At 35.7% G+C, this 26,112-nt stretch overlaps 2 protein-coding genes across 2 annotated transcripts in view; one reads left to right on the top strand and one right to left on the bottom strand.

The window, feature by feature from the left end:
* LOC145783114 (dynein axonemal heavy chain 1-like) overlaps nt 1–26,112 on the bottom strand; it is a 95,449-nt gene that overhangs the window by 56,667 nt on the left and 12,670 nt on the right. Inside the window, exons 18-21 of the mRNA XM_082594888.1 lie at nt 7,271–7,412; nt 6,830–6,985; nt 1,042–1,240; nt 385–533 (exon numbers count right to left, since the gene is read on the bottom strand). Of these exons, the coding sequence (XP_082451014.1) occupies nt 385–533; nt 1,042–1,240; nt 6,830–6,985; nt 7,271–7,412 (646 nt within the window). The remainder of the gene's footprint in view (nt 1–384; nt 534–1,041; nt 1,241–6,829; nt 6,986–7,270; nt 7,413–26,112) is intronic.
* LOC145783554 (uncharacterized) lies at nt 11,608–25,756 on the top strand. Its single transcript, XM_082595454.1, has 11 exons — nt 11,608–11,754; nt 12,704–12,818; nt 13,489–13,676; nt 14,489–14,641; nt 15,766–15,872; nt 16,117–16,267; nt 19,211–19,372; nt 20,507–20,718; nt 21,483–21,908; nt 22,400–22,760; nt 24,439–25,756. Exons 1-11 carry the CDS (start codon nt 11,608–11,610, stop codon nt 24,694–24,696), a joined length of 2,280 nt encoding a protein of 759 aa, XP_082451580.1. The 3' UTR covers nt 24,697–25,756.

Genomic DNA, 26,112 nt, shown 5'->3' with positions numbered 1-26,112 from the left:
CGCATTTGCATTTTATCTCAACAAAGATACACAAGTATAATTTTGAACCTGAAGTATTTAAAACCTGTTAAAAATGTTTCCGCCAGATAGTTGTCTCTCCTAAGAGTTACCTCGTGCGGCTTCCCTGTTTAAACTACACCACGTGCGTGCCTACGTGTTTATATAAAAATTCAAAAACTTGATTGAAATAAGAGTTGCCAACAAAGATTCATAATTGTGTTACAAGTATATCGTGAAAGCAAGCAAAAGTAGGTAACCGCCCTGTGTCAAGAGCCTCTACAAGTATGCGAAACTCCCAGGAATTACCAATCAAGGCTTTGTCAGTCCGAGGATAAAGATTCAAAACCAACCAACCAGATCTAGCGGTCATGTATTTGTCTATACCTTGGGTTGGACAGGAAATCCCAAGTCCTGAGACAGCATGTTCCAATGTCTAATTCGCATGCCAGGATTCCTCAAACCTTGGATGAGCGGAATGTAAGGTTTGAATTCCTCTACTTGAGATTTCATTCCATTGGCTACTTGTTGCACGCCTGTGATTCGGACATACTTTGATAAATGCGGTCGTTCTTCAGCATTTACCACAAATTGAAGTATAAATATAGTAAATCGATTAAGCATGTAGGAGACAGGGTGAGTGCCGCAGAACTTCCACTAAATATGATTGAAAAAAAAGAGAAAAAATAAAGCAAACAAACCCATGAAAACAAATTCAACTAAACTACTGTAGATATAGGCTAATTACGATTAGAACTTATTTTCTAAAAAAAGAAGAAAAATGAAAGATAACTTTTTATCAAAAATCTTACTGGATAAAGGTAGACAAAAGGTGAACTAAGAAGTGTAGTAGTCCTGAAAGCTAAAAATAACAAACCAACAATATTACTGAATAAGATCACAAAAAGTGACGAAAGCTTTCTTCTGGCAAAGGATGATAAAAGTCATACGTAAATCGAAAGTCCAATGTGGAAAAAATGTGTAAGGGCAAACGACTCCTTCCACTAATAGGAGTCTTGCTTCTTGCTTGTAGATATCTCAAACCTGGAATATCTTTGAACAGTTTCCCACACTTGTGAAGAGTCCGAAAACTTTCGTTTACGTTCCGCTCCAGTTGCTCAGCGTCAATGGATGTCAGAGGATCAGTCATCCATGACTCATACCATCTGATCCAATCAGAAGTAGTAGTCCACAGATCACGATACGGTTGAAAGTCTTTCACTAGCTTTCCCAGTTTATCGTACTGCGGAATGTCAAGAAATAAAATTTTAATCATGTTTAGTTTACAAAATGCGATAATGATAGTAAATAAAAGTTGTCTCATCCTTTTGATAAAAGCAGAAGCAGAAAAATTCGAGTGCCACAGTTAAAACAAGAACTTCCTTGGAAAGCACAAGTTGTAAATGTGGACAGGAGCAAACGACGCAACATCTCATCGAATGCCCTAACCTAAAAAAGCAAGATGCTCTGCACAGGATTTAGCCGAGTTCAACCACAGAGCAAAAGCTTACGTGATGCTCTGAACTACGACCGTGTGACACACGACGAAGAAGAAGCAGGAACCATAACAGCGCGAGACAAAAATATTCTCCACCGACCCTTCTGACGTTATGCTATGTTCACTTGTTGTAACTTCACATTTAACACGTGATTTCAGAACAAAACATACCAAACACTTAAATCAAACTTTATCCATTAAACTTTTATACATCGAATCCTTTTTCTGGAGGAGGTCCGTCAGACCCCCCTCAGGGTCAGGCGCGAATCTAAGAGTTTTTTTCGGGGGGGGGGGGGCCAGAAAATTTGAAAATCAATTAAAAGGAAAGAAAAAGCTAAACAGGTATGAACAATGATACTACGACATATACGATATGCTAGAAAATAGACATTAAAACAACCATTTTCATCAATTGTGATGCCGAGGGACTAATATCAGCTGTTTAGAAGCATATCAAACTATTTGATGCGGAAACATACAATTTTTCACAAAATTTCGGGGGGGGCCCGGGCCCCCTGGCCCCCCCCCATAAATCCGCGCCTGCTCAGGGTGCTTCATCTTCTGTGACTCATTGCCAGGGTCTCACATATGCAAATATACTTATTTGAAATTTTGTGTTGGCTATGCCTCTGATGAAGTGCAATGCAAAAAATAATGAATCCTAGAAAGGTTGAGATTTAGGCTGTCCTCCTTGAACGTTGCTCAGTGTGAGAAGTTGAATCCCCGTCGATTGATCTTTGACGTTTCTTCGTTCTATCGGCTACAGCGCGCAAGTTTTTAAGTCATCGAACCGGACGATTGGCAGTTGTGAATACATTACAGAACTAAACGTAAATATTGACGGGAAAGAAATTCATTAATAATGCAGTAAATCGGAATCTAATAAAAGAGCAAAAGTAAAATACAACTTTTTTCAAGGAGAAAAATTACATTTCAAGAATAAGAACTTGTATGTGTATTTTTTTAAATGTTAAAAAATACGAGGGCATCTAATTCTAAAGAAAAAGATTAAAATCTCTTAGTTAAGGCACAACACGGCATCAATCTCTGCTTCCTAGTGTTTTGGGCACTCAACTGGTCATAACATTAAAAATCAAAACCAAAAATAAAGCAACGAAAAAAAGTTTAATTGCACATTAAGTACTTTCAGATATTTTTTTCAAATGAAAACACTGCACGGAAACTTCACATTAGCAATAATCAACAGTGATAAAACATAAAATTAATTCAAAATATGTATTTTTTGCAATGTTCTAACGCCTAGAGACGTTTAAACGATACAAAAATGAAAACTTGACAGTTGGCATGAAAACAGACGTGCTGCGAGGAAAGGTCTGCTGGGGGTGAAGACAATGCATTGAACAATTTTCTACCAGCACAATTAAGCTCAATAGCGTTGCTGTGTTTGACGGTTATCAACGAGTCAATCAAGCTTAATGTAATATGTTATTTAATCAACATCCCTATTTCAAATTTCTTTATAGCTTTCTTCAATAAAAGCCCGAAGCTCAACGTAAGGCGACGTCTTTTGAAGTAACACTAATGTATGTGTATTTCGATAATATAATTGCTATGTAATATACTGTATTTCAAAAGCCTACGTTTCCCATGAGAGAATGAGAAATGAAAGATCAAGTTGAAATTTTCACACTTTGTGCTTTTCGACAACAAGAAATCGATGTTTCTCGGCAGTAGAGTGTAGCAAGAATTGACGACGATAGACACGTGCTTCGCCTACCAGGCTGGGCTCATCAGTATCGCACAACCAATTCATGCCACAGAGCAAAACAGACTTAGCTTTTGGTTGTTTGGTAGTTCATAGAAAGTATAGTTTTGTAATCTTGAAATTATAAATCACTTAGTCACCTAACAAATTCAACGGTAAAAAAACAGACTGAAACTGATTTCGAAACAAAAGACTTCGATCAGACGTCCTGTTTTAATGTCACACACGAAAGATTAAATAACTTGAGTAATCTTAATGAACCGCTACGCGCAATCACTAATTCTTAAAATGGCAATACAACGCACTGAAATGGACGCCACAATGTCGCGCAAACATCAAAAATACAGCACGTTTGAGACGATCAATGACAATTGGAGTCTGTCAAATTCTACGTTTCAACTAAATCTGTTTTGGACAAGGTCGAGGTCAAAAAAGTCAACTAATCGAGCAATAAATATTGATTCTCACGCAAGAAAGACAACATTCAACAAAAACGTTGAAAAAGGCATTTTTGAATGTTGTATCGTTTTCCTAGTGTCAAACAACTTTGCTTGGACAAATCGCTCAACTTTTACCAGTGATAAAATATATGACAAAAATTTGACAGAAAAAAAAAGACATGCAGTCGTAAAAAAGATTATAGGCCTACTGTATAACTAGGCGAACAACGCTTCAGCTTTAGTTGATGTCAACTTCTCTTTGGCTAGCAAGATCGCAAAAAGCACATCAAGGGCTTTGTACTGATGCCAAAATTTATCGAGAGAGGAAATCGGAAACAAAGGAAGGTTATCGACTGTGTTATCTAAGATGTTGTGATTTGGCTTGTGATTTGTAGAGTTCAGATTCTTTTTTATTCGGTTAGTACTACAGCACGTGTAGCCTACATCGGTCAAGCTACGCAGACGCATAAATTATATACATGTATTTTGAATGTGGTGCTAGTAGTAGAATTGCAGCCACCAAAGACAACAGGGCAACAAAATCAGCTGCCATCCTCATACAAATAAAAAAATACCAAAAGAAAGAGGCAATAACAGCAAGAGAATAGATGTTATTTTATCAACAGGATCTCCTTTCTTCTAATTTACGATTGGGATGCTTAAGAGATAGGAATTAGGTTATCCATCAGTCAAGTTTGTTTCACATGATACAGCCCCACATAAGTTTAATGTACAAAAGCAGGAAATATAGCACGTCACTTTTATTCATGGTGAAGATACACCGTGGAGGCACTACAAAAAGACATGCGGTTAGGTAAAGTTTCCCAAAGAGTTTGGTGAGTTACGGCAGAAGTTAGCCTACTTTGTTAAATTAGGTCGGAGGAGTGCGGCAAATGGCTCGGGAGCCAGAACACATTGCACCTCCCTTGTTCTTTCATCTTTTTCTTTAAGTATACTCAATATATTGCTGCTATCTGAAATAAAGTACTGTATAAGTGCTTTGGTTTGATGACTTAGAGCAGACAGGTAGCCATGGAACTGCCTATGTGAAGCAGACACCATCAGTGGCGGATCAAGAGGAAAATCGCCCCCATTAAAATAGAAAAGTTACTTTATTTACGGTGTGTTTGCAAAGTCGAATTGTGTAGAGCAGACCAACACATCTTTGTGTTTTGCTGAAATCACTTCCACTTAATGAATGCGTTTCTACTACTGCCATTGATATGAAAAGCAGCCCGTGATGAGAAGTAACTGCACGCCTCTGCGCAAGGGTTTGGGATCGATAATAAAGAATACAGGCACGATGATAGCTACAACCTAGCAACAAAATCCATCCACTCACTGACGTTGAATCAAATGTAAAAAGAGGGACCGATGTACCGGTCGAGAAAAGGCTATTTACCAAAATAGTTTTGTAATATTCACATGGCGTACCGAATCAACACCATTCAATTAAGAGCACATTTGCCTCGTTTACTTGAAGACAATACGACGTCACAAATCTATTAAACCTCCAAACAAAAATCCAAGGAGCGGCAATAAAACATGAAAAGCAACAAACGAAGTTTTTATTGTTGGAATACGCAAAGGTTACTTGGAGAAACAGAAAACTTTTGCTTCATTTTAATAACAAGGAGGTTGTAGTTTGAAAGAAATTTTAATACTAGCTTAGCAAATCAAACTATCCCTCTCAAAGGAAAGGCCTTTGTAATTGAAAGTAGCCTATGCTTATAAAGTTCATGTTTATATGTTTATAATGCGGGGAGGGTGACTAGTCCTCACACAAATAGAGCAAAATTCCGAAAGCGGATTAAGCTGTTTCGTGCCACAATAATACAACATAATACAAAGTGTAAAAGGAAGTTTTTCATTAGTAATATACTATTTTAGTATAACTGAAAAATAATATAATTTTTGTTGGGCATGTAGCCTACATTTCCTAAAGAAATCCGAAAGCACCGGCTATATTTCTTTGTCGCTGTTGTTTCAGAATTTGGTGCCACATGTTGACCTTTTACCATTCCGGGTTGATAGTTTTCTCGGACTAAACTATTATATTGGAGACCAGCCAGTTAGATGCTAAACCCTGTGTTTTTCTCTGTTATGCTGTTTGTGTAGAATAGTTTGAGGTTGTATGTGATGTAAAATATTTAAACTAAAATTGATATCATTTTTGCTAAAATCCTTAAGGCAGGGGTCGGCAACCACCGAGCTAAAAAGCTTTGCTATCGGTTTGAACAGAGGTCTGAACAGAAGGAATAATATTTTCATTCTCTATAATCATTTAAGTAAGTTTTATATTTAAATTTGCATGGAATTGAAGTCAGTCACAAGCCCGCAGTACAAATAGTTTGCCGACCCTAAAAGGACCATGAATCTGTGTGAAACACAGATTGCAACTGGAAAGCAACATGAAAGTGAAACAACAAACATTCTTTCGGTTTGTTGAGTGATCAGTTACGTTAAGTCAACGCAAATATTAAAGATTTTCCAAAGACTTTATGCACTCAATGGAGAAATTTATTGAATTCGTTTGGGAATAGAAAAAAAAATACATGAAAAGTTTATAAACGACAGGAGGGGCATCCTGCTGTCTTGGATTGTTTCATTTTGGACTGTTGCAAGTTAAATGCATTCAAATGTTGCTATAATGCTCAACTAAATTGCAGTAACTCACGTTACAAGCTTCCATAACTTTTCCACTAAAGCGGCTTTCAATTTTGAATTAGTTTTGCTGTGGCTGTCTGCAAGGCCAGCGCCAGTACAACACTGCGCCATCAATCATACATTATGCTGCTTATGCGCCCAGGCAGTGCACACCAATTGTACACACTAACTTTGCAAGCAAAATAACGTTTTCAAAATATACTATTATAACAACATATAAAAAACAAACAATGAACTGTGCGCTGCAACAAATGATTCAAGCTGTGTAAATTAAAATGCCAAATGTTGAAAAAAACTAACAAATTCGCCTAGCTCTGCATTCTAAAACGGCTGTTTGCATGCACTGTTGGCGTAGCAAGTGTGTAGTTTATTCAGAATTACCATCCTTTTTAAATTCGTTGTGCCACTCAGTTCAGTTTATTCTTTTCTCACAATCACAACGAAAACCATCATGCCAAACACAGCAAAGGTAAACAAACAAAAATCAATGACAATACTTACGTTGGTGATTGGCATGTTGAAAAGTCGTTCTCTTTGGTTGTAAAGTTGTGCTAAACTTTGGCAATCCTTCAGCTGTTTGTAAATACGACGAACTTCGTTAGCAATTTCGTGAGCCTTTCCTATGTCAACGTGCGCAGCAAATCCAGCCACCATCATCTACAGAGAGTAGTCAAGTCAAAGAAAGCAGGCTGTGCTTGATCTGATGTGATGCGATTAACGTGATTGACTGATTGAGATTGGGCAACTGATTAGAAAGAAACCAAACGGGTAACATTTTCTCAAACAATGGACCATAAACAGACATAACTCAGCAACAACACTACATTTAACATTATAAAAACAATGGACGTTGACAAACTACTACAGTTCATTTCATCGGTGAATGAAATTGTACGGTTCACATGGTTACATTTGAAACTTTTGCTGGTATTGTTTTGGTACCTGCAGTGTATCCAGTTTATCCTGAAAGGTGTTCTGGTCGACCAGTTGTAGCATGTGGAAGTGCTCCTCTTGCTGTAGTAAACTCACGTACGTGGCATCCATCTGATCTTCAAGCCTCTTAGGCCATCCAATGGCAGACCACCTGGAATGTACGTCCCAAAAATTCAATACAAAGGATCATATAATAACATAATTAGCGTGAAGAAAATTTAAAGCAAGATAGCTCTTTTTCCCCGTGGTTGTGATTTAGATTTTAGACATCGCAGCCTTTGTCGTTATTCAATGGAGCTGGAGTGCTGGGTCTACAGTTTTATTTGAAAAATAAAGTTAGTTTAAGGTTATGCTTTTTACAAGCAAAGTGCTTCACTATGTTTTAACTGGATAGTTGTACGATCTCCACGTAGTCAGACACAAAAATGAAATACAGGATACAGCACGGAGTAAAAAGTGTTTTAACAAAGGAAATGATCTTAATGCTAAATAAACCAAGCCATCTTGGTGTGATGAAAAATCTCCTAACCCGTCATTTGTCGGAGCAGGGAAACTGTTCAAGAATGAAAGTCACACAAAAGATAAAATATCGATTTGTGCAATTAGTTTTCAATGCTGCACTTTCTATGAGCACAAACGTTGGATGACGTATGTTTATGAAAAACTAAAATATGAGCATCGAATGGCGCAAAACTCGTAACACTGTATACGATTTCTAGTCATGAAATGTATTTATTTTATATCCTCTGTTGAAACGGAGCGGTACTATGAAAGACGAGGTCTCAGCCAGTGACGTAGCTAGAATTTTTTTATCAGGGCAAAAGCAACTGTTTGGAGGGAAAATATTTTAATGTTACAGATTAAAAGTTTGTTTAAAAATATGGCTATTGAGTGCAGCAAGACATTTATGAAACGTCTTTCAACATGTAATACAACGTCGTTAAACGTTCAAATAGTATAAAAAAACATTTTTTGGAGCAAGATTAAAGTTTTTGGGGAGGGCGATTGTTCCCCCAAGCCCTACCGTGGCTACGTTCTTGGTTTCAGCTTCTCAACACCAAGAGTGGAGTTGGTAGGCCTACGCAAAAGCTAAATACTTCCTTGAACCATGGCACCGAGGACAGAGCATTAAGCGGTTCGATGTTCTGTCTGTGCTTTAGCACTTGTCATAATTCGACCCTTTGCGTTCTGAAATAAGCTTTATATGTTTTTTACTCATGGAATACTGAGCGAAATCGATACTTTTCCAAATGCACTCTAACGTAGGCAGTAACTCGTGCACAACCAATCCGCTTATTCAGGGTAATAAGATAAAAACAGCAATTTGTGTCAGTTTTGACGTAAATGTCGCGCCATTCACACAGTTTACAAAAATACAGTATTAGCTGCAAGAACAATGTTTGACAGAATGCAGAATTACAGAGTTAGTCAATCTTCGGTTAAATCAAACAATCTTCTATAATTTCATCAGAAACGTTTCTTTTTCACTTGATTCTTTACTAGATTGATCGCGTATAAATGTTAGGCCAAAATGACAGCTCTAAATTGTAAAGATTGAGAATAATTATTTGTATAGCCTATCAGACAAGCAAAATTCGTCATTTTTACATGAAAATGACAAATTTTGATGTCTGGGTACATCAAGTGTGGGTGATCCACTCTCATGGACAATAATTGTACTTCAACTTGATGCTATAGAAAATACCAGCAGGCATTTTCGCAAGATATTGATTCATGTTTTGGAGAGGATCAAATGACAAGAATGTCACCTGCCACGTAATGTCTTGACAATGAAGTCAGCTAAATATAGATTCAATGTGAGTGAACCAATGCGATCTTTAACCGTATGTTTAACCAAAATAGATTTTCTAGACTACAGTATATGTTATTTTCCTGACTACAGTATTATGCCATGTACAATTATATATTTTTTTACAGCAAAACAACGTTTTTTTTGGTTTCAAACTTCATAAAAAATTCAGTGAGAATAGGTGAAAAAACATGGATTAAAAATAAGAATGAAAACAACAATACTCACAATAGCACCACTCAAGCAATTGCACGTGTTAGGTGTACTGTAGACACAATGACCGATCGACAAGAGTAATTACTGCATAGCCTACCCATCAGCCTTTCAAACACAGACAATGTGAATAAAACAAAACTCAGCTTCATTTTCAACTGTTAATGAACGTTTCAAAGCAGTTGTTACTTTTAATAATGTTTTGGCGTAGCCTAAAAGTGTTTTTATTCATATTTAGAGCGTATATTTAACTGTCGCGGTTGTTGAAAAACTTACGTTAAAATACGTAAGAGACGTTGAAACTAGTGTTAAAAAATCTATGTGTATAAGTTCCAATCACAAAAGGTCTTGAAGAGCAATTAAGGTTTAGAAGTTGAACTTTCTTATTAAACAATATTTTATGCTTCCAACTATCGCAATAAAAGGAACATAAATTAGCTCGCAAAAATCTGTCCTTTTTCAGTGCATTTGTGCATTTCTTTCAGATAGTTGTACAGAATGCGCCAGAAAAACCTACCACATTTCAAATTGTTACTGTACCAAAGCTGTAGCAGTCTGACAGGAGGTTGAATTGAAATTTTGCAGCAAAGGACTTACCATTTGTGTTTCAGGTTTTAGTTTTTATAAGTAAATAATTTTTTGTGCAAATTTTTAAAATTTTGTATCGGTATGTAAAATGGCCTGGACTGGCGAACACCGTGCATTTATTGTTGAAGATTTCAATAGAAATGGGAAAATTAAGAAATTTTAAGACTCATTTTAAACTAAACCATAACGATCCTGGACCCAATCGAAAATCTGTAATGCTATGGGTCAAAAATTTCAGAGCTGCGAGTTCAGCACTAAAGCGAAAGCCACTCGGAAGGCCTCGAAGTGTTCGAACTATAACAAACATCCTTGCTGTAAAAGAGTCAATTTAGCAATCTCTTGGTCGTTCAGCTCGCAAGCACGCCTCGGCATTGAGGCTTTTGAGCGAAATACATCAAATGGTAACCTTTTCACTTTGAGATGAGACAATAAATGTTTTGATTGCTTATAAATTTTGTCTCTTTTTCCTAGTTTGAAATGTGGTAGGTTTTTCTGACGCACCCTGTATTTTTACACTGTTTTATGATGTAAGGACTGATTTCCCTAGACGGGGTGATGAGAACCAGCAATCAACTTGCAAATTTCAACATTTTAATCTATTTCACATGACTTGTATTTTTGTTTCACTTTATTATCTTCCAAAACAACGTGGTGTTTTTAAAAATACAAAAAAATCTGAAATATTAGTGGGCTATCGTGCGTCTTGTGAATCGTTCTAACAGTTATAACTAATACTTGAATTTTTTATCGATTTTACCTCATCACAAAGTTCTTTTCTAAATTATCATGGCGTCAGATATAATAAAACCTTCATTGAAGGCTGAAGAGTAATATGCTGACGTCCATTATTGCCAGAGCGGCAACTGATACATGAAAGAGCAAAATGCGTTATTAGTTCAACATGTCGAAGTATACACAGGCTAAGCTTTTTTACTGTCGTAACGTGTGCAAGAAATGATTTTTGAATATGACTGGAGCAATTTCGTACAAGTTAAAACTTTTATATTTTAAAGATAATTCAATGCTTGTAAGAAGCCTCACTTCTGTGAACAGAAAATCTCAAAAAGTGTCTTCCATAACTTTCGTTACTTGCATACTTTACTTTGTAAGGCTTATTAACAGACTAATGTTACAAAGAGTAATACGCTATAGGCTAACATGGCATATGTACAACTAAACACATTCCAAACACACAGTTTAAGCATGAGCAGGCACTTTTGACACCTTGGTAATGCCTACGTTGTTAAAAAATGATGAATAATTATTGCTTTAAAGACAACTAAAGTTTTTATTCTCACATATCCTATATTTACAGACGATTAAAACAAGCTGGAGTGTTACGTGAAGTTTTTGTAATAAAACATGCGCAGGCGAAAACATCGTTCACCAAGAAAAAGTGTGATTCTGATGGGTATCTGGGCTGTCCTGTTAGTCATCGATACCGCAGCAGGAAGAGCGAAAACTAAGACAAAAACCGCAATTTTAGCAGCTTCGCAAGTAAACAGTGTTACAAGCACAAAAAACAGAGGTGAGTATTGAACAAACTAATCTGTTGTGCATACATTGTATAGGCCTAGTGTATAGACATCACAGTTGGTATAATTTTCTAAGTCTTCAGAACAAACTTTTGCTATTTTTATCGATATCGATCCATGCAAGTAGGTATGATTGATGAGGTTGCAGCAAATTAATTGAGTTGTGCTTTATAGCCATACTGCCGGATCCATCGGGTAAAATGAAACAAATGTCAAAAAAGAACTTGACCTTAACCAGCGCGCATGCATTGAAGAATTACTTGTTGCTAAGTTACGACAGCTCCCTCAGACCAGTGCTCAACCACAATGAAAGCATGAACGTAAAAGTTGGTTTCACATATCGGCAGGTACAATACTCAAAATTTGAAATTATTTGACGTCTTATTTGTGCTACTATTGACACAGCTGTTTTGACCGAGTTAGCAATCCTGTTTCTGTGTTGCGGTATATTACAACATAGCTTTGTAGTTGATAAAAGTGTTGGAGTCCGCATCCACGAGTTGGTTCAACAGCATTATGAATAATGAACTACCAGTAACGTTGTATTGATTGTTTTCATTGAGAATTTGTACAATTTGTAAACAAAGTTTAAACTCACCGTCTTAGAAAAACTATCGCTGAAGCCAATAAGTAGGCTATCGCCAAGCCTCCACAAAGTGGTGAAATCTCTGCACATCGATCTGTCTTTATATCAGTCATCAAATGAAAGAGAATTTTGGATAAAAACCAGCTAGAATACTGTAGTAACTAATTCTATCTTCACGGACACGTTCACTAAAGATGAAAGCAAATAAAATATAGTCTTATTCCGAGCTAACCCAAAGTGTGGTTTATTGTGTTGCGTTTGTGATGAGTGTTGCTTAATAACTTTCAACAAAAAAAGTTGCATGTGGAATCATATTGATATCAAAACTCTTTAGTGTATGAGCATTGGAACACATTACAGTACCGGTACTGTGTTTCAGCATCGGTGGCTTAGTGGTAAATGCGTCCGCCTCTGAATCGGTAGGCATGGGTTCGATCACCTTGTCTGGTCATACCAAACACTTTTCAAAAATGGTAATAAATCTAATTCTTGCTTGGCACTGAGCAATGGAATGGATTCGGGTAATAATGTAGCCTACTCATTTGCTCCTCTATACAGCTGCATTGACACTGTCCGCTTTTTAAAGCGCTGATGAACAACACATTCTGCGATGGAGACAGTGTTTTCTAAAAGCAAACATTATTATTATACCATACCTACTGATCTCGACTTAGTTATAATAAACTAAGATTTAAATATTTTTACTGTAGGTGCTTGATTTGGACGAGAAACATCAAATCTTGAAGAGTTTAGTGTGGTTACGAATGTCATGGATAGATCAATACTTAACTTGGGATCCAAATGAATTTAATGGAATTGAAGAAAGTATGAATCAATACTTTAACTTTTGCATGGTGAAATGAAATTAGCTATTTTAGGAATAGTATTGCTTAAAATCTTTCACGACTGGAAGTTTAAAAGCAATATCCAGTATATAGGAACGTCAACCTACAACCTACAATCTACATCAACCTACCATCAACAACCTACATCGCAATAAGATACACATTAAGAAAGTATCCACGAAGTATTTTTTGCTTTCGCGTTGATTGAAGCAACGATTACATTTGGAAAGAGAAAAACTTCTGGAACACAGTTACTGTGTGCGACAGTGGGTAGTGATGTGAGACTTGAGTGACAGAATGCATTCAAAGTCACTCACACAACACACAAAAATCATCCAAACATTGGTTTTGTACATAACCCATTCAGTGCAATTAATGAGCAACGGTAATAAATAATTTAATTTCTCATTTCTGCGAGATTTATTTGAAATCAAGAGTTTATTTAGAGTTTTAGGTGACCTTATCATCTATTAATATGTCCCAAGTTTAATACAAAACCCATTGGATGCTCTTCTGATGACAACATACTTTTGCTCATCTTAAGATGTATACGTAAACAGACAACCGGTTTTAATTTTAACGTTTTATAACTTTGATACTTTAATTGGTGAAAGAAAGCTTCAAACTATAATGGTGATCATTTTATGCAGTTGAACTTGCACATAATTTAATATGGAGGCCTGACATTGTGGTTAACGAAGAAATTGGGATAAGAGATTATTCTCCGAGGCTGCAAAAAATTAAGGTCTTTTCCGATGGCCGAGTACAATATCACGAGCCAACCGCGTTTGAAACTACATGCAGTATTGACACAGCTTTCTTCCCGTTTGACGTTCAGGTGAGTTGCATTGTATTTACTGCAGTACTGCATAGTGCATATTACTGCACTGGCTGCCGTTTTTCATTCCAAACAAATTGCCATCTTCCAGCCAAACACAGTTTTCTTAAACATAAATCGGGTGATGTTTAATTTCATCTGATTCAGTAGAACAAAAAGGCTTTTCGACTCAACTCTATTTTGTGATTTTTGTGTTCCAATGAATCTAATAGAGATATCGATGCCATTCATGCGTAGTTAATCAAGTTCTGAAGCTTATTGATACCAAACTGAGAGCTGCTAGTATTTATTAAAACTTCCAGAGTAAAGCTTTGTTAATTTGTCTGGTAAATACTGGAGAGCAAGTGCCTGTGAGAACGAAAGACTGTAGTCCCTCTTAAATTGCTTTTATAGGACTAAAAAAAGCTTCATTGTTGCAATGCAAAACTCGATAGTTGATTACAAAATACATATGAAGTTGTTTTGTTTGTTTTAAGTCTAAGAACACAATAGATATGTTTCAAGATGTGTTAATTATCATCAGACTGTGATCATCATCATCATCATAATCCATCGTCGGTTTGTTCCCCACTAGTGGGGGTGGCCGATTGTTTCCGCGCAGCAATTGTTTTAATCCCTTTTCTCCATTTCACCCTGTCCCTTGCATCAATTGATATAATTGTTTATACGGGTCATATTCACTGGATTTGTCAAACTCATCGGTCTCACAATTGTTGTAAAACTGACCTTTCTAGAGTCGATAAAATCAAACGTAATTGCATACAGTAAGCAACAATACCTTGCGATCCATGTATTTTTAATGGCTTTTCTAGGTTTGCTACATCACATTTGTCTCGTGGTCAGAACCAGTATTGAAAATTGATTTATCAAGCGACAGAAGCTCCAAGAAGTTGTTTGAAGACACGAAAACTTATTTCATCAATTCTGGTGAATGGAGGCTGGTTGGTATGGCTGTGCATAAATTTGTAAGTATGAAAACACAAGGTCAATAAACCAATTTTTGCTTTGTCATATCCAGACAAATGCCCGGTGATTGAAGATTTAGACCAAATAGACGGAAATGCAAGAAAGCCAATCATTGTGATCACCTTCAAACACGCCATTAAGTTGCTCAAAGACACAGCCGCGTGCTCTATAAAAGTATCGAGCCGACGTCATTCATGGCGTCGCACCAGGGGGGTTTGCACTACTGGGCTACGTTACCGACAATAATCCAATAACCAAATTGCGTTTGGAGTTTAAAGAGTGACAGCTAGACTTGCCATCGTTTGCACTAATCGGCGAAAAAACTATTTTTGTCTCTTTTTTTTAGTAATTATGGGGTTTTAGAGTCTGACTAGATTGTTAACATTTTGGTAACTTGTTTATGATTAGTTCAGCTCTGTTGTTAGACATCGCATAAAAACGACAAAAATTAAAAAAAGTGTGGAGTGCAAAAATAACTAATGCGGAGCATTGCATGGGAAATCAATAGAGCAGCCAAAGACTTTAATCTTGAATAATTTCAATATAAAAAAGCGGCAAAATGTCTACTCATCACTAAGCTCCCATTCAAAGAACATTTTGCGCTTTGTAGTGTACTTTCATGATACGGAGGTACCGAATTACAACGTTGAACAAAGTATGCCGGTGCAGGAATATGGAACAAAACACAGCCTGAATTTTAAAAATCTTCTATTTCATCTCTTCAAAGAATAAATAAAAACATATTTATTACACAAAATTCGACCATCACAAATTATATCTGAAACTCGCCATGCATTTTTTTAACGTTGTTTTTTTTAATCTTTTTCCACACTGATTACTTTCATGACTGAGAATAGCTGCTTATTTTAAAGACCTAAAAGATCACCTCACAACTTCCCATTGTCAATGTATTCTAAGTGATATCTGCAGTAGCCTATGTATCTTTGTGGTCTACATGCCATTATTTTGTGCTTTTGTATCATTGTATGTGCTCTTTAGTAGCAAAAAACAAAACAATTCTTACATACAGTAACACAATAACTTAAAAATACTTTAAACAAAAAACTACATTCATTGTTCACAATATTCCCTTGTGACTTCAATTGAAATTATTTCACTGCAGGCACGAGACTATGGGCAGTTGCTGAGCACAACAGCAGTAAACCACACAAAAGAGATGGAGATGCTTGAAGAATCCGAGTTATTTAACACAAACAAGTCAAGCGACAGGTGCGAATGAGCTATTGTTAACATTTTAGTAACTTGTTTATGATTTTAAACAATATGATATCAGCAGTGGTAAGTTCATTCTGCACTTTTTGCAAAGTTGGCTACAAAAAATACATAGATTGTGCGGCCTACTGAAAAACTTATTTTTTTTATTTTTGAATGATATTTTTTCATGTCTCCCTGATATTTTTTCATGTGCTACAGAGGTATTGATAATAGAATTTAATTTTCATGCCATGTCCAGCTTGTCACCGCATTCAGAAGATAGTCGATTGGAGAAAATACAGCAAGCCCACAAACAAATTCACAAGATGGTATATCCAATGTCAGCAGAAGATCTCATAACTTTTACTACTTTGGGAAATAACAGCGTAAAAAGAAGCATGTTTTCAGAGGTAATTCATGCTTTTCAACATTGAAAATGCGTAGCCTACCAGTTAGACTAATAAATAGCTTTTCACCTATGTCCAGTTGTCCACTTTACCATCAGAATTCAGCATATCTGAGCGTGGAACACCTCGTATGCGTGCGTGTACAAAACGGAGCAGCGTGCCATGTTAAATGTGTTACATTCTACTCAAGTATACCGCACATTTCTTCTCGAAATAACATTCTATTCAAAACTACAAAAAATTTTGCTATCACACCAATACAGCAATAGTTAAGATAAGTTACAATGAAACGGCAACCACTTGATAGGGTGGTCGAAACTTATCCCAGTGCTAACCGGACATGTCTGTATGTCAATATTTTGTGGTACCATATCTACATCATTCCAACATCATATCTTTTATCGGGATGAATTGTACATGATAGAAGATAGCTTGTGGTCCTTGTGTATTGCATACTTCCGAGTATACAAAACGTTTTCACGAGTATAGCTATTGTCATGAGAGTGTGCAGAGATGTACCGTGTCTTTGCGCATCATAAATTAGTTATTATTTTTTGTGGCTTTATATTCTGTGAGGCTTTGTGGATTTTTACTAGATCGCGTGTCTGCTACAAAGCATATTTAATTCACACATCTACAGTTTTTTTAGCTTAACATGTTTTCTGATAGTTTTTGTCAACAACTTTGTTTGTATCTCGTGAGTAGGTGTGATTTTAGGTTTTTGTTGACAACTGATTTGATGATGATTGGAATATTACATCCTCTTAGCTTCTGCGTTCGAACAGCTGCGTGTACAACTTAGGCTGCTGTTATTTTTATTTTTTCTTGTATAGCAGAAGTGTTTGTCCAACATAGACATAAAAATACGAGAAATTTGACTTGGTTGAAGAAAGTACCGGTTTTCTAAATAAAGATGTACCCTTTATAAAGCGATGAACAAGTGCTGTACTAGCACCTTAGCAAAAATGCAGTGTCACTTTCACGAAACCCTTGATTCAGTCATCTTACCACTGAGTCATATAATGAGAAATTAGACATCTCTAAACGTGAATCTCATAAATAAATATTAAAAAATATATTTGTCGTTCTAGGATAGATGGCGAGATAGCGTGATTACCGTAGATAATCTTTTCAACAATACCAATAGAATGTAATGCTTTATCTTTTCAATAGTATGTAATGCTTGCCCACAAACATGTGCTACAAAGCTATTTAGTAGCATCCGATCTGTTTTCAAACATAAGCTTTTGCTCGCTCGAGGCTATAAAACAAGCCATCCTAGATTCTCACAAGCAAGAACGTTCAAACAAAAATATGTTTTGCAAATTAGTTTAATCCAAGAATTGTGCCAGAAAACCACAAAGGTCAAGATACCAAGTTTTTAAACAACAGTCAGAGGCGTCCGGAGACGATTTCTGAAGGCTTATGACATCACAATACATAAAGTATGCCAACTATCATGGAATTACCTGGATGGAACTACACAAATAAGAAATACAAAAAATAAGGACAAGTACCGATAAAAAGGCTTGAACTATTGGCAATGATTGACATAGTATATGTTTATGTCACATTTGCATTAATTCTTGGAAATTGAGCATATCTTTCATTGAATTTCCGTGTTGAAATGTTGGTTTATTGGTAGAAACATAAAACTCAATTTTCAAACCGGACATCTGTAATATCTATTGAAAAAAACGTCACCACATTTAGACAAGGCAATACAAGAGTTTTTTTTATCTATTGAAAAACAAATTTCAAAATTTCTTGAAAAACATTAGAAAAATCACTATTTTCTGTAATACTCTTGTTCTTATCGTAAAAAAAAAACATAAAAAGTTTATTTCTATTGATGATATTCGATATTTACAATCAACAAGACTCATGAGGCATTCGAGTTCGGATAAGTTTACATTGATATTTAAAAAAAATTGGAAGTTGTTATGCCACAGTTTGTGAGTCACATTTTGTTATAGGAAGCTTTTAAAGAAACAACCTCAGTCGTTGACTTACATAAAAAACAATGGTAGTCACAAAAAGCAACATCTTTAATTGTTATTTTCGATAGAAAGTGATATTTTTAGCTTTAAAACGTCAATAAATTTGTAAAAACGTTGTTGTAAATTTATATAAACTTCTTAAATTCAATATCTACCGTAGCTTGCAAGAGTGTAGTCGAATAGTAACCGCACTCCACAGACAACCTTCAGCAAAAATATTGATAAAAAAATTTGAATCTCATGTAACGGGCGACGGGAGACGCGTTATAGTTCGGCTACCTAAGATTCATGGCCCAAATATTACGTCACAAAATGCGGTTGTTCAAACGGAGACTGTTCTAGAAGCCACAAACACAGTGATGTGAGTCGCTTTTTACAATCGTTTTTTTTTTTAACTTTTATTATTTTTTTACAAGAAAACGTGAGTTTAAGAAACGTGTTTTTCAAACAAAAAATACATTAAAAAAACGGTGAAATGTTTTTTTGCAATTTTTTTTAAAATTCAAATGCTGAAATTAAATTTTAACAGCTTTACAGTTCTCAAATAGACAAGACGTTTATATAAGTTGACATGTATCCGATAACTCAACTGCGGGATCCATAATCAGCTTAAAAACATTCACTCGCAATATGAGATTCATAAAACTAAGTTGAAACAAGCTAATTTCTAACAATCAAACCAGCAACCATACTTTTGATAGTTTTGGTTTAGTTTTTACTATTATAGTTCTTTATATTGATTATTGTAAATCTTTGTCGGTGGAGAAATCTAGAAAACTTGAAAATAATTCACAAAACAAAAAACTATGAAAAAGAAAAAACGAAAACAGTTTTTTAACATTTCTACACAACAAAATAATAAAACTTTTAGTGAAGTAGTTTCTAGGTATAGCTGTTATTCAATTGCCGAATAATTACGTTTAATTGCTCTTTTTTTATGTTAAAGGTACAATTTACAATTGTGGTGAGAAGAAATTCATCCCTGTACATGCAGAGTATGCTCTTCCCTAGTATTCTGCTCACAACTGTTGCTCTTCTCGGTTTTTATTTGCCTCCGGATTCAGGAGAAAGAATTGGACTTCAGATCACAATCCTCCTAACGTTTATGGTAAATAGTTTTGTAATCCTAATGATATTTTTAAAATTACACTTGTCAACAAATTTTTAGTAATTTTTTCAATCAAAGATACAAGAAAACTTTTTTAAATGAAATTTTGCGCTCATTGCAAAATTGCACCCATTTTTCTCCAACACATAAAATTTTCATATTTGCACTGTTATTTTATGTATTTAGTAATATTTATAAATTAAGTCAAACATCACTTAACATTGTTTTTTTTTTCAAACACCCTACAAATTCCCAATTTCATAGCTTAAGCCTACAATACTTTCGTATACAATGGTGAAATCCGCATTACTTAAGCTTTATACATTACATCAAATCTTTAGAACAAACGATTCAAATATCGACCTGATGTGCTAAAAAAAATAAAGCCATTTCTTAAATTAGCGTTGAAATATCTTCAAAAACACTTACTGTAAAGTCATCTCTGAACAAAATTTGCTGCTGACTAGTGTTATTTCGGTTTGTTAAACATGCGCTCTATCGGTTTAAGATTTTGTAGCCTACTTTTTCAAGCTTGAAATATCGTCAGTGCCGTTTAAAAATAACTTAAATCTAGGTAACTTTAGCGTAACAATCAATAAAATGAAAAATTACACGTTGAAGGCGTCCATCCCACAGAAAATCAATAACGCTTAGGGCAATGCTTTTTCAATAAGAAGCCAAATCTTTCATATAAAAACTACTGATATTTTTAACACTTTTAAAGCGTAAGTCAAGAGAATCAACACTGGCTTAAGGAATCTTATTATTTTCGATATGCAACACTGCTGTGCAATGATCCCAGTAATTTGTAGCCAGTAATCTCTTTCATCTGATACTGATTATAATATGATTGTGATTACGGAATTCAGAGAAAATGAACGTTTGGATAATGTAGCCTATTATATAAAAGAAAAATGCCAAAAATTTTCTTTTACAAATTTTTAGGACTCTCCGAAGATCCCGTTTTAGAAAAATAGGCCGCTTTAAGGTTAATTTTAAAAATAGTAATTATCATAACGTGTAAAAAAAATGTCGTTAAAGAAAGGGAGTAAAATGAATTTTTAGAGCTACTGCACTGCTGTGAATAAATACAAATTGAAGTAAATATGAACAAATCTCTTTGTTTGTACACAGGTTTTCCTTTTGGCTGTTGGAGAAATGTTTCCAGCATCAACTGGGCCTTATCTAGGCGTGTACTTTGTTCTGTGTATGGGCTTGCTTGGTATTAATCTGGCAATGACAGTTGTTGTGCTACACTTGCATTTCAAGCCCGTCATTAACCGTAATCCGGAATTAGAAAGTAAACTTAAAAGGAAAAATCAAATGAGATTAAAAGCTAAACAGATGTAAGTATGAATTATCTTTTCAAGTTTTTCTAAGGTAGCATAGTTTTGTGAGTTATGCTAAATCTTTGAAGTGTAATCTTTGCCATAGCTGTCGACTTGAGCCAATAAAAGACGAAAACATGTTTAATCCTTAGTAGGTTGTACAAACAGATCAGATTCATCTAATCAAAAAATAAAGAGCCCAAAATGTAGATACCAAACTCATGTTCAGTTTATGTTTCAGTTTATCAACTCATGTTCAGTTAATGTTTGCTGAACATGAGTTTGGTTTCTACATTTTGGGCTCTTTATTTTTTGATTAGATTAACCAGGCGTTCCAACCATTTTGCTCCTAAAATCAGATTCATTTTTAAACTTTTGGAGCTTGCTGTCGTAGATGTAACTGTTTTATACTTCAACTGGAACAAGTAACAGGCCGTAGAATTACGTCTCAAACTGCTTTCCTGATTTAAATATAAACGCTTGTCGTTGAATGTCAACATAATATAATCTTCAAACCCAGAGTCTTTTCTGATGACTGGCGCAATACAAGAGTAAAAGTCGTCTTCCACTAAGCACGTATCATATGGACCAGGTCTTGATGCGGTATTCAAAATCTGTTCATGGAAATCCCATCCTTTGTCATATGTGAAGTCAAATAGATAAACCACATAGACTTTGATAAATTACTCAAAATTTTAGCTCAAAATTAAATCACACCATCACAGATAGTTGATTGGTTGAAAAACACTAGCTTAAGCAACTAATCAAGATTTTATACCCAGAAAGTACGCGTGCTGTTGCATGCCTTCCGGCAAAGACGAGGAGGAAAGCTTTGACGAAATGCTCCAAAAACCTCAAAAGCTGGAAACGTCAATCGTTCCAAAACGTCTGCGACGATTTCTCCAGTTCTGCAACAGTTACTGGAGCCTAAATGAATACAACGCAAGATGGCTGTATGACGTCACAGATGATGAAAAGTCGAAAAAAGATGCGAAGAGCATGTTGGATGAAGAGTTTTCGTCAGAGGACGACGACAGCGTGTCATCATTTTACGGCCAGCGCGAGACAATGGAATCCAGTGATTTAAAAATAGAAAATGAGACTTTCGCAAAGAAGAAATCGCCCCCCAATCACTTCGAAGTGTTGTCCACAACAGCTACAACTAATCAATTAAAAGTTCCAACTTCAAGACAGAAAAGGAGCAGAAGGTAAGATTTATGATTATTTCGAAAGGAAAAGTTTTTTCCAAACAACTTATAAGGTGTTATAAAAAGTTTTCACTTCCAATGCTATCTGTGTCAACTGCTTTCTTTGCTTCACTTGGCTGTCTCAGAATTAGATACTTTTCGTTAAATCCGTCAAATTATCACAGAATGTAAGTAAGCGTACTGGATATCACATAATGTAAGTGAGCGTACTAAAATAAGAACATTATCGAAGAAGAGATATCTCTGGAAAAGATACGTTTGCATTTGCATGTGATTGCATAAACATGTCAATTGTCAATGCATCCAACAACATGTAATCTTTTAATCACAACTGTAACGTGTACAGTACTTTGTATAAGTTCAATTCATAGATCTTCTCAAGTATCGGACCATTCTCACCAAGAGGACAAGTAAATGAATAAAAGCGTATGACGCTGAAACATATCAAAAAATTAAAGTTTTTCATTTTCTTATTTCACCATTTTTTGCAGTTTTTCATGCATACCAGGAATAACAACGAGTGAGATAATTCCAGCATCCAATCAACTGGAAGAATCTACGGAAACATTAAAAGAACAACCATTGGATCCAATTGGGCTGAGTCTTCTTTCTCATGCAAACTTTGGTAACATGAAGAAAAGCGATAAAAATGGAACAAGGCGATCCAACAACAGAAAGCACTCAACATCAGCAATATCACAACTCAATAACGGCAACCAGTATCAAAGTAAACGCGGAGACACTTCGATTTACAAAAGAAATTCAAGATCTAGTGACACCGGTGAAAATATTGGCGTTCTTCGCCATAAAGTCATCGGAGCAATAAGCGATTTGAAAAACTACATAAAAAAGGTATTGGCTTATAAAAAAGGCTTTGCTCCAAAGGTTTTTATTTGTCGTATTCAGGGGTTGAAAATTTTAATTCAATGGACGGGAACGCAAAGAAGCAAGTCCGTGTCGACTTGTAAGCATGTTCTTAAATGTGTTGACAACACAGCTGCGTGCTGTCGATAAGTGCCCAACCACCATCGTTTGAGAGTTGTGATACTTCGTTGAACTCAGTGGTTCTTAACCGGGGGGCACGCCCTCTTTGGGGGCGTCAATCACTTTTCAAGGGGGAGCGAGCTTTTCAACCATATTTAATCATTTTGCAGTATTTTTAATGTCGAACTATTTTCTTTGCCATTTACATTTTTGAAGAACTGAAAATAACAGATAGGGGTTTATGCAGACGGAGCATTTGTTACCCTTGTTCTGTAATCTGGTTTCTTTACACGTGAAAACGAAAAGAGTAAAAATTTAAATCTTAAAACTTATTGCGCAAATTATCGAAGAGCCTTAGCATCTAAAACTTTGCGCCCAGTAAAGCAATGAAGGGTGTCCTGATCTTAATTATCAAGATAGTCAACTTTGCAAAAGCAGAGTGCTTTATAAAAAGGAGTTCTTGCAGTTGTTTTTTCAACATGTGTAAGGGGATGCAGCCTGAATAATGTCTAATCCGGTGTAACTTTTACACGAATGTAATTGATGGTTGTCAAAAAAATACATGCTAAGTAGAATTTTTTTATTTAAACTATACATCTGGAGTCTGGACGACACTGGGCGAGCAAGCTAAAAACCGTGACTCATGGAAACAGATAACCTATGTTGATGCGCAAATCTGCTTCAAGCAGAGATGGCGATTGAATATATAATATATACATCTGGAAATGGGGAGGTAACAAGGAAATTCAGTGAGCTTCAGTGGCCTAAGTTGGACGCTGCACTCACAGATGGTAACTTTAAGTTTGAGTGGACTAATCAAGCAACAGCTCATCTAATTGCCTTGAAAGCAAACAGCATAAAATAATTTTCAGATGCAGATGAAAACATAGAAATCAATCAAAAATTTTTTTTTGAAGAACCATAAGAGAAATTTTCTGCCTTGAAGTTTAACCACACAGCCAAGTTAGCCTTTGAAGAACTGGAACTGGAGATTATCTTCTTATTTACCCACTTTCCTGAACTCAAGGTATTCAAAGACTAACGGTGATTAGATCCACATGGCTTTGCTTCTTTTGCTACTGCAGTTGCTGTCAAGACCAACGACAGGCCGAAAATTGAAGACTTAAGCAACGTTGGGCAATTTCTGGAGTTAAACCTTGCATTAAAAATCTGGTTGCTTAGAATCCATTTTAAGTACTTCACTCATAGGTAACGTGACCAACTGACCATTGTGATCAACAAAACAAAATTAGTTTCATGGTGTTACAGTTGTTCGAAACTGGGGGAGGGGGGACGCAGAGCTTGTAATCATTGTTAAAGGGAGGCGTGCCAAAGTTAAGAACCACTAACACTTTATCTCTTTAGACTAAAAAGGCTACGTTGTAGAAAGAAATAGCAAGCGACATAACCTGATAACATGTGGTGATGTAATGTGTCAGCATGTTTGGTGAGTTATAATGAGCAAACAATGTTTTAACTATAAATGAAACTTTAGGTTCAAAATAGAATGTTGCAAAAGTGACAACTTTTTATTTTGTCCTTGCAGAGTGAAAAGAGGAATAAACAGAAAAGAAAAACAAAAAAAGAGAAAAAAGATGAATTGAAACAAAAACGTAAAGAAGAAGCACAAGAACGACAGGACATGGAGCAGGAGGAATGGAAAAGTGTTGCAAGAGCAATTGATATACTCTGCTTTCGAGTCTACGTCATTCTAATCGTAGTGGCTCATGCAGGTCTTTTTGCCGTTGCGCTGGAAACCTGGTTTACGGACCACAATCTCGCATTCTTAGATCACGTGGTGTGACGTTGATGTACAATTTTTATGATGTCATCAGCAAGTTAATGCCAGAAATGATAAAGTCGATCGATTCCAAACAAAAGACCTTGTAGTAGTTTAGTTCGTTGTGATTTGGATTCGTTCTCAAGCTGCTTTGTATTCATTTCATAGGTGTGTGTGGATCTCAGAGCTTTACATTACAATGCAAAAAGCTTCAACACAGCAGACATGTAGAAATGTGTATCCAAGCTGAAAATTAAAGTTTTGTTGCTGAAAATTAAAATAGATTCATCTATTCTTGGCTGAATGCTGTGTGATAATGACATTCTAATTTAGTTTAATCGTACAAGGTGTTTTGTGTAGCTCTACAAAATGTTGAACTCATATCTACCAAGTCAGAGGTGAACTGTTTTGCCCATGTTTGAAGATAATTATGTTTATTCAACCAAGAGATTTCTAAAGGTACTAGACGTAAAAGTATCCGACGAGAGTATGGTGCGTTAAATAAAAGTGTTGCCAGTTGTCCTTTTGGCATCAATCTCATTCAATACCAGCTCAAATATAGATCGATCCTTGCCTGATAAACTAGTCTAAAATTTAAGCAATTGCAAAAAATTAATTCAAAGCGATTTTAATCAGCTCCCCAATGCAAAAGGGTGTGTAGATTGGAATTTAAATTAAGATACTCATCTCGAAATAAAGAATATGTTTATCAAATATTGCAAAAATCACTTTACAATTTCACGTATATGTTTACTCCAAATAACGTGCCATCTACGTTACTGTCCCACGATTGCGCCAACGTGATACCAATGTCACAAAATCACGTCGCAACGACGTTAGTTTGACGGTTATTTGTCATTTTGCATATAGGATTGAATGAAATGGGGAACGGACGTATTTAGCAAGGTTTGTTTAAACGTAGTTTTAGCGTTACTTTTCTACTTGACTTCAACGTTATTTTACCACGTTTATTTCAACGTAAATTTTAGGTTAGTTTGCAACATTTGTTTGAACGTGGCATTGTTGTTACAAATTCACAATTTAAAATGCTGAATTGAACGTGGCACACACAATACACCATCATGCAGCCGCAAAGTTGATTGCATTGAAGAAAAATACTGCAAATAAAGTGTTTAAACCAGGGATGTGCATACCTTACCCTGAGTACAAGATTCGAATGCAACGAAATCAATCTTTTCTCTTAGATTACCAAAAGTGTCAGGGAGGTAGCCAGCTTGTCGTTTATAGTGCGCACATTCGTTAAAATCATATGCGTAACGCAATTGTGGCCAGCAGATCTATCCGACCATATGCATTTGTGTATATGACACAAAAATATGGAAGAATTCAAATATAACAAAACATGAGAAAGCCATGTAAGTAAAAGCGCACACGTTAATTTTTTTTAAACATTTTAGAAAAGGTTTGATTTTAATCGCC

This window comes from Aplidium turbinatum, chromosome 14 (genome assembly GCF_918807975.1).
Source record: "Aplidium turbinatum chromosome 14, kaAplTurb1.1, whole genome shotgun sequence".
Taxonomy (NCBI): Eukaryota; Metazoa; Chordata; class Ascidiacea; order Aplousobranchia; family Polyclinidae; genus Aplidium; species Aplidium turbinatum.
The sequence above is the reverse complement of the archived record's forward strand: the minus strand, read 5'-3'. Positions and strand labels throughout refer to the sequence as shown.

What these genes read in the sequence shown, in the direction of transcription:
- LOC145783554 (XM_082595454.1), top strand. Translation starts at nt 11,608, where the DNA reads ATGAAACAAATGTCAAAAAAGAACTTGACCTTAACCAGCGCGCATGCA. An exon ending in TTGGTTTCACATATCGGCAG is followed by an intron (nt 11,755 to 12,703) that starts GTACAATACTCA and finishes TTTTTACTGTAG; the next exon opens with GTGCTTGATTTGGACGAGAA. An exon ending in AGATTAAAAGCTAAACAGAT is followed by an intron (nt 20,719 to 21,482) that starts GTAAGTATGAAT and finishes TTTTATACCCAG; the next exon opens with AAAGTACGCGTGCTGTTGCA.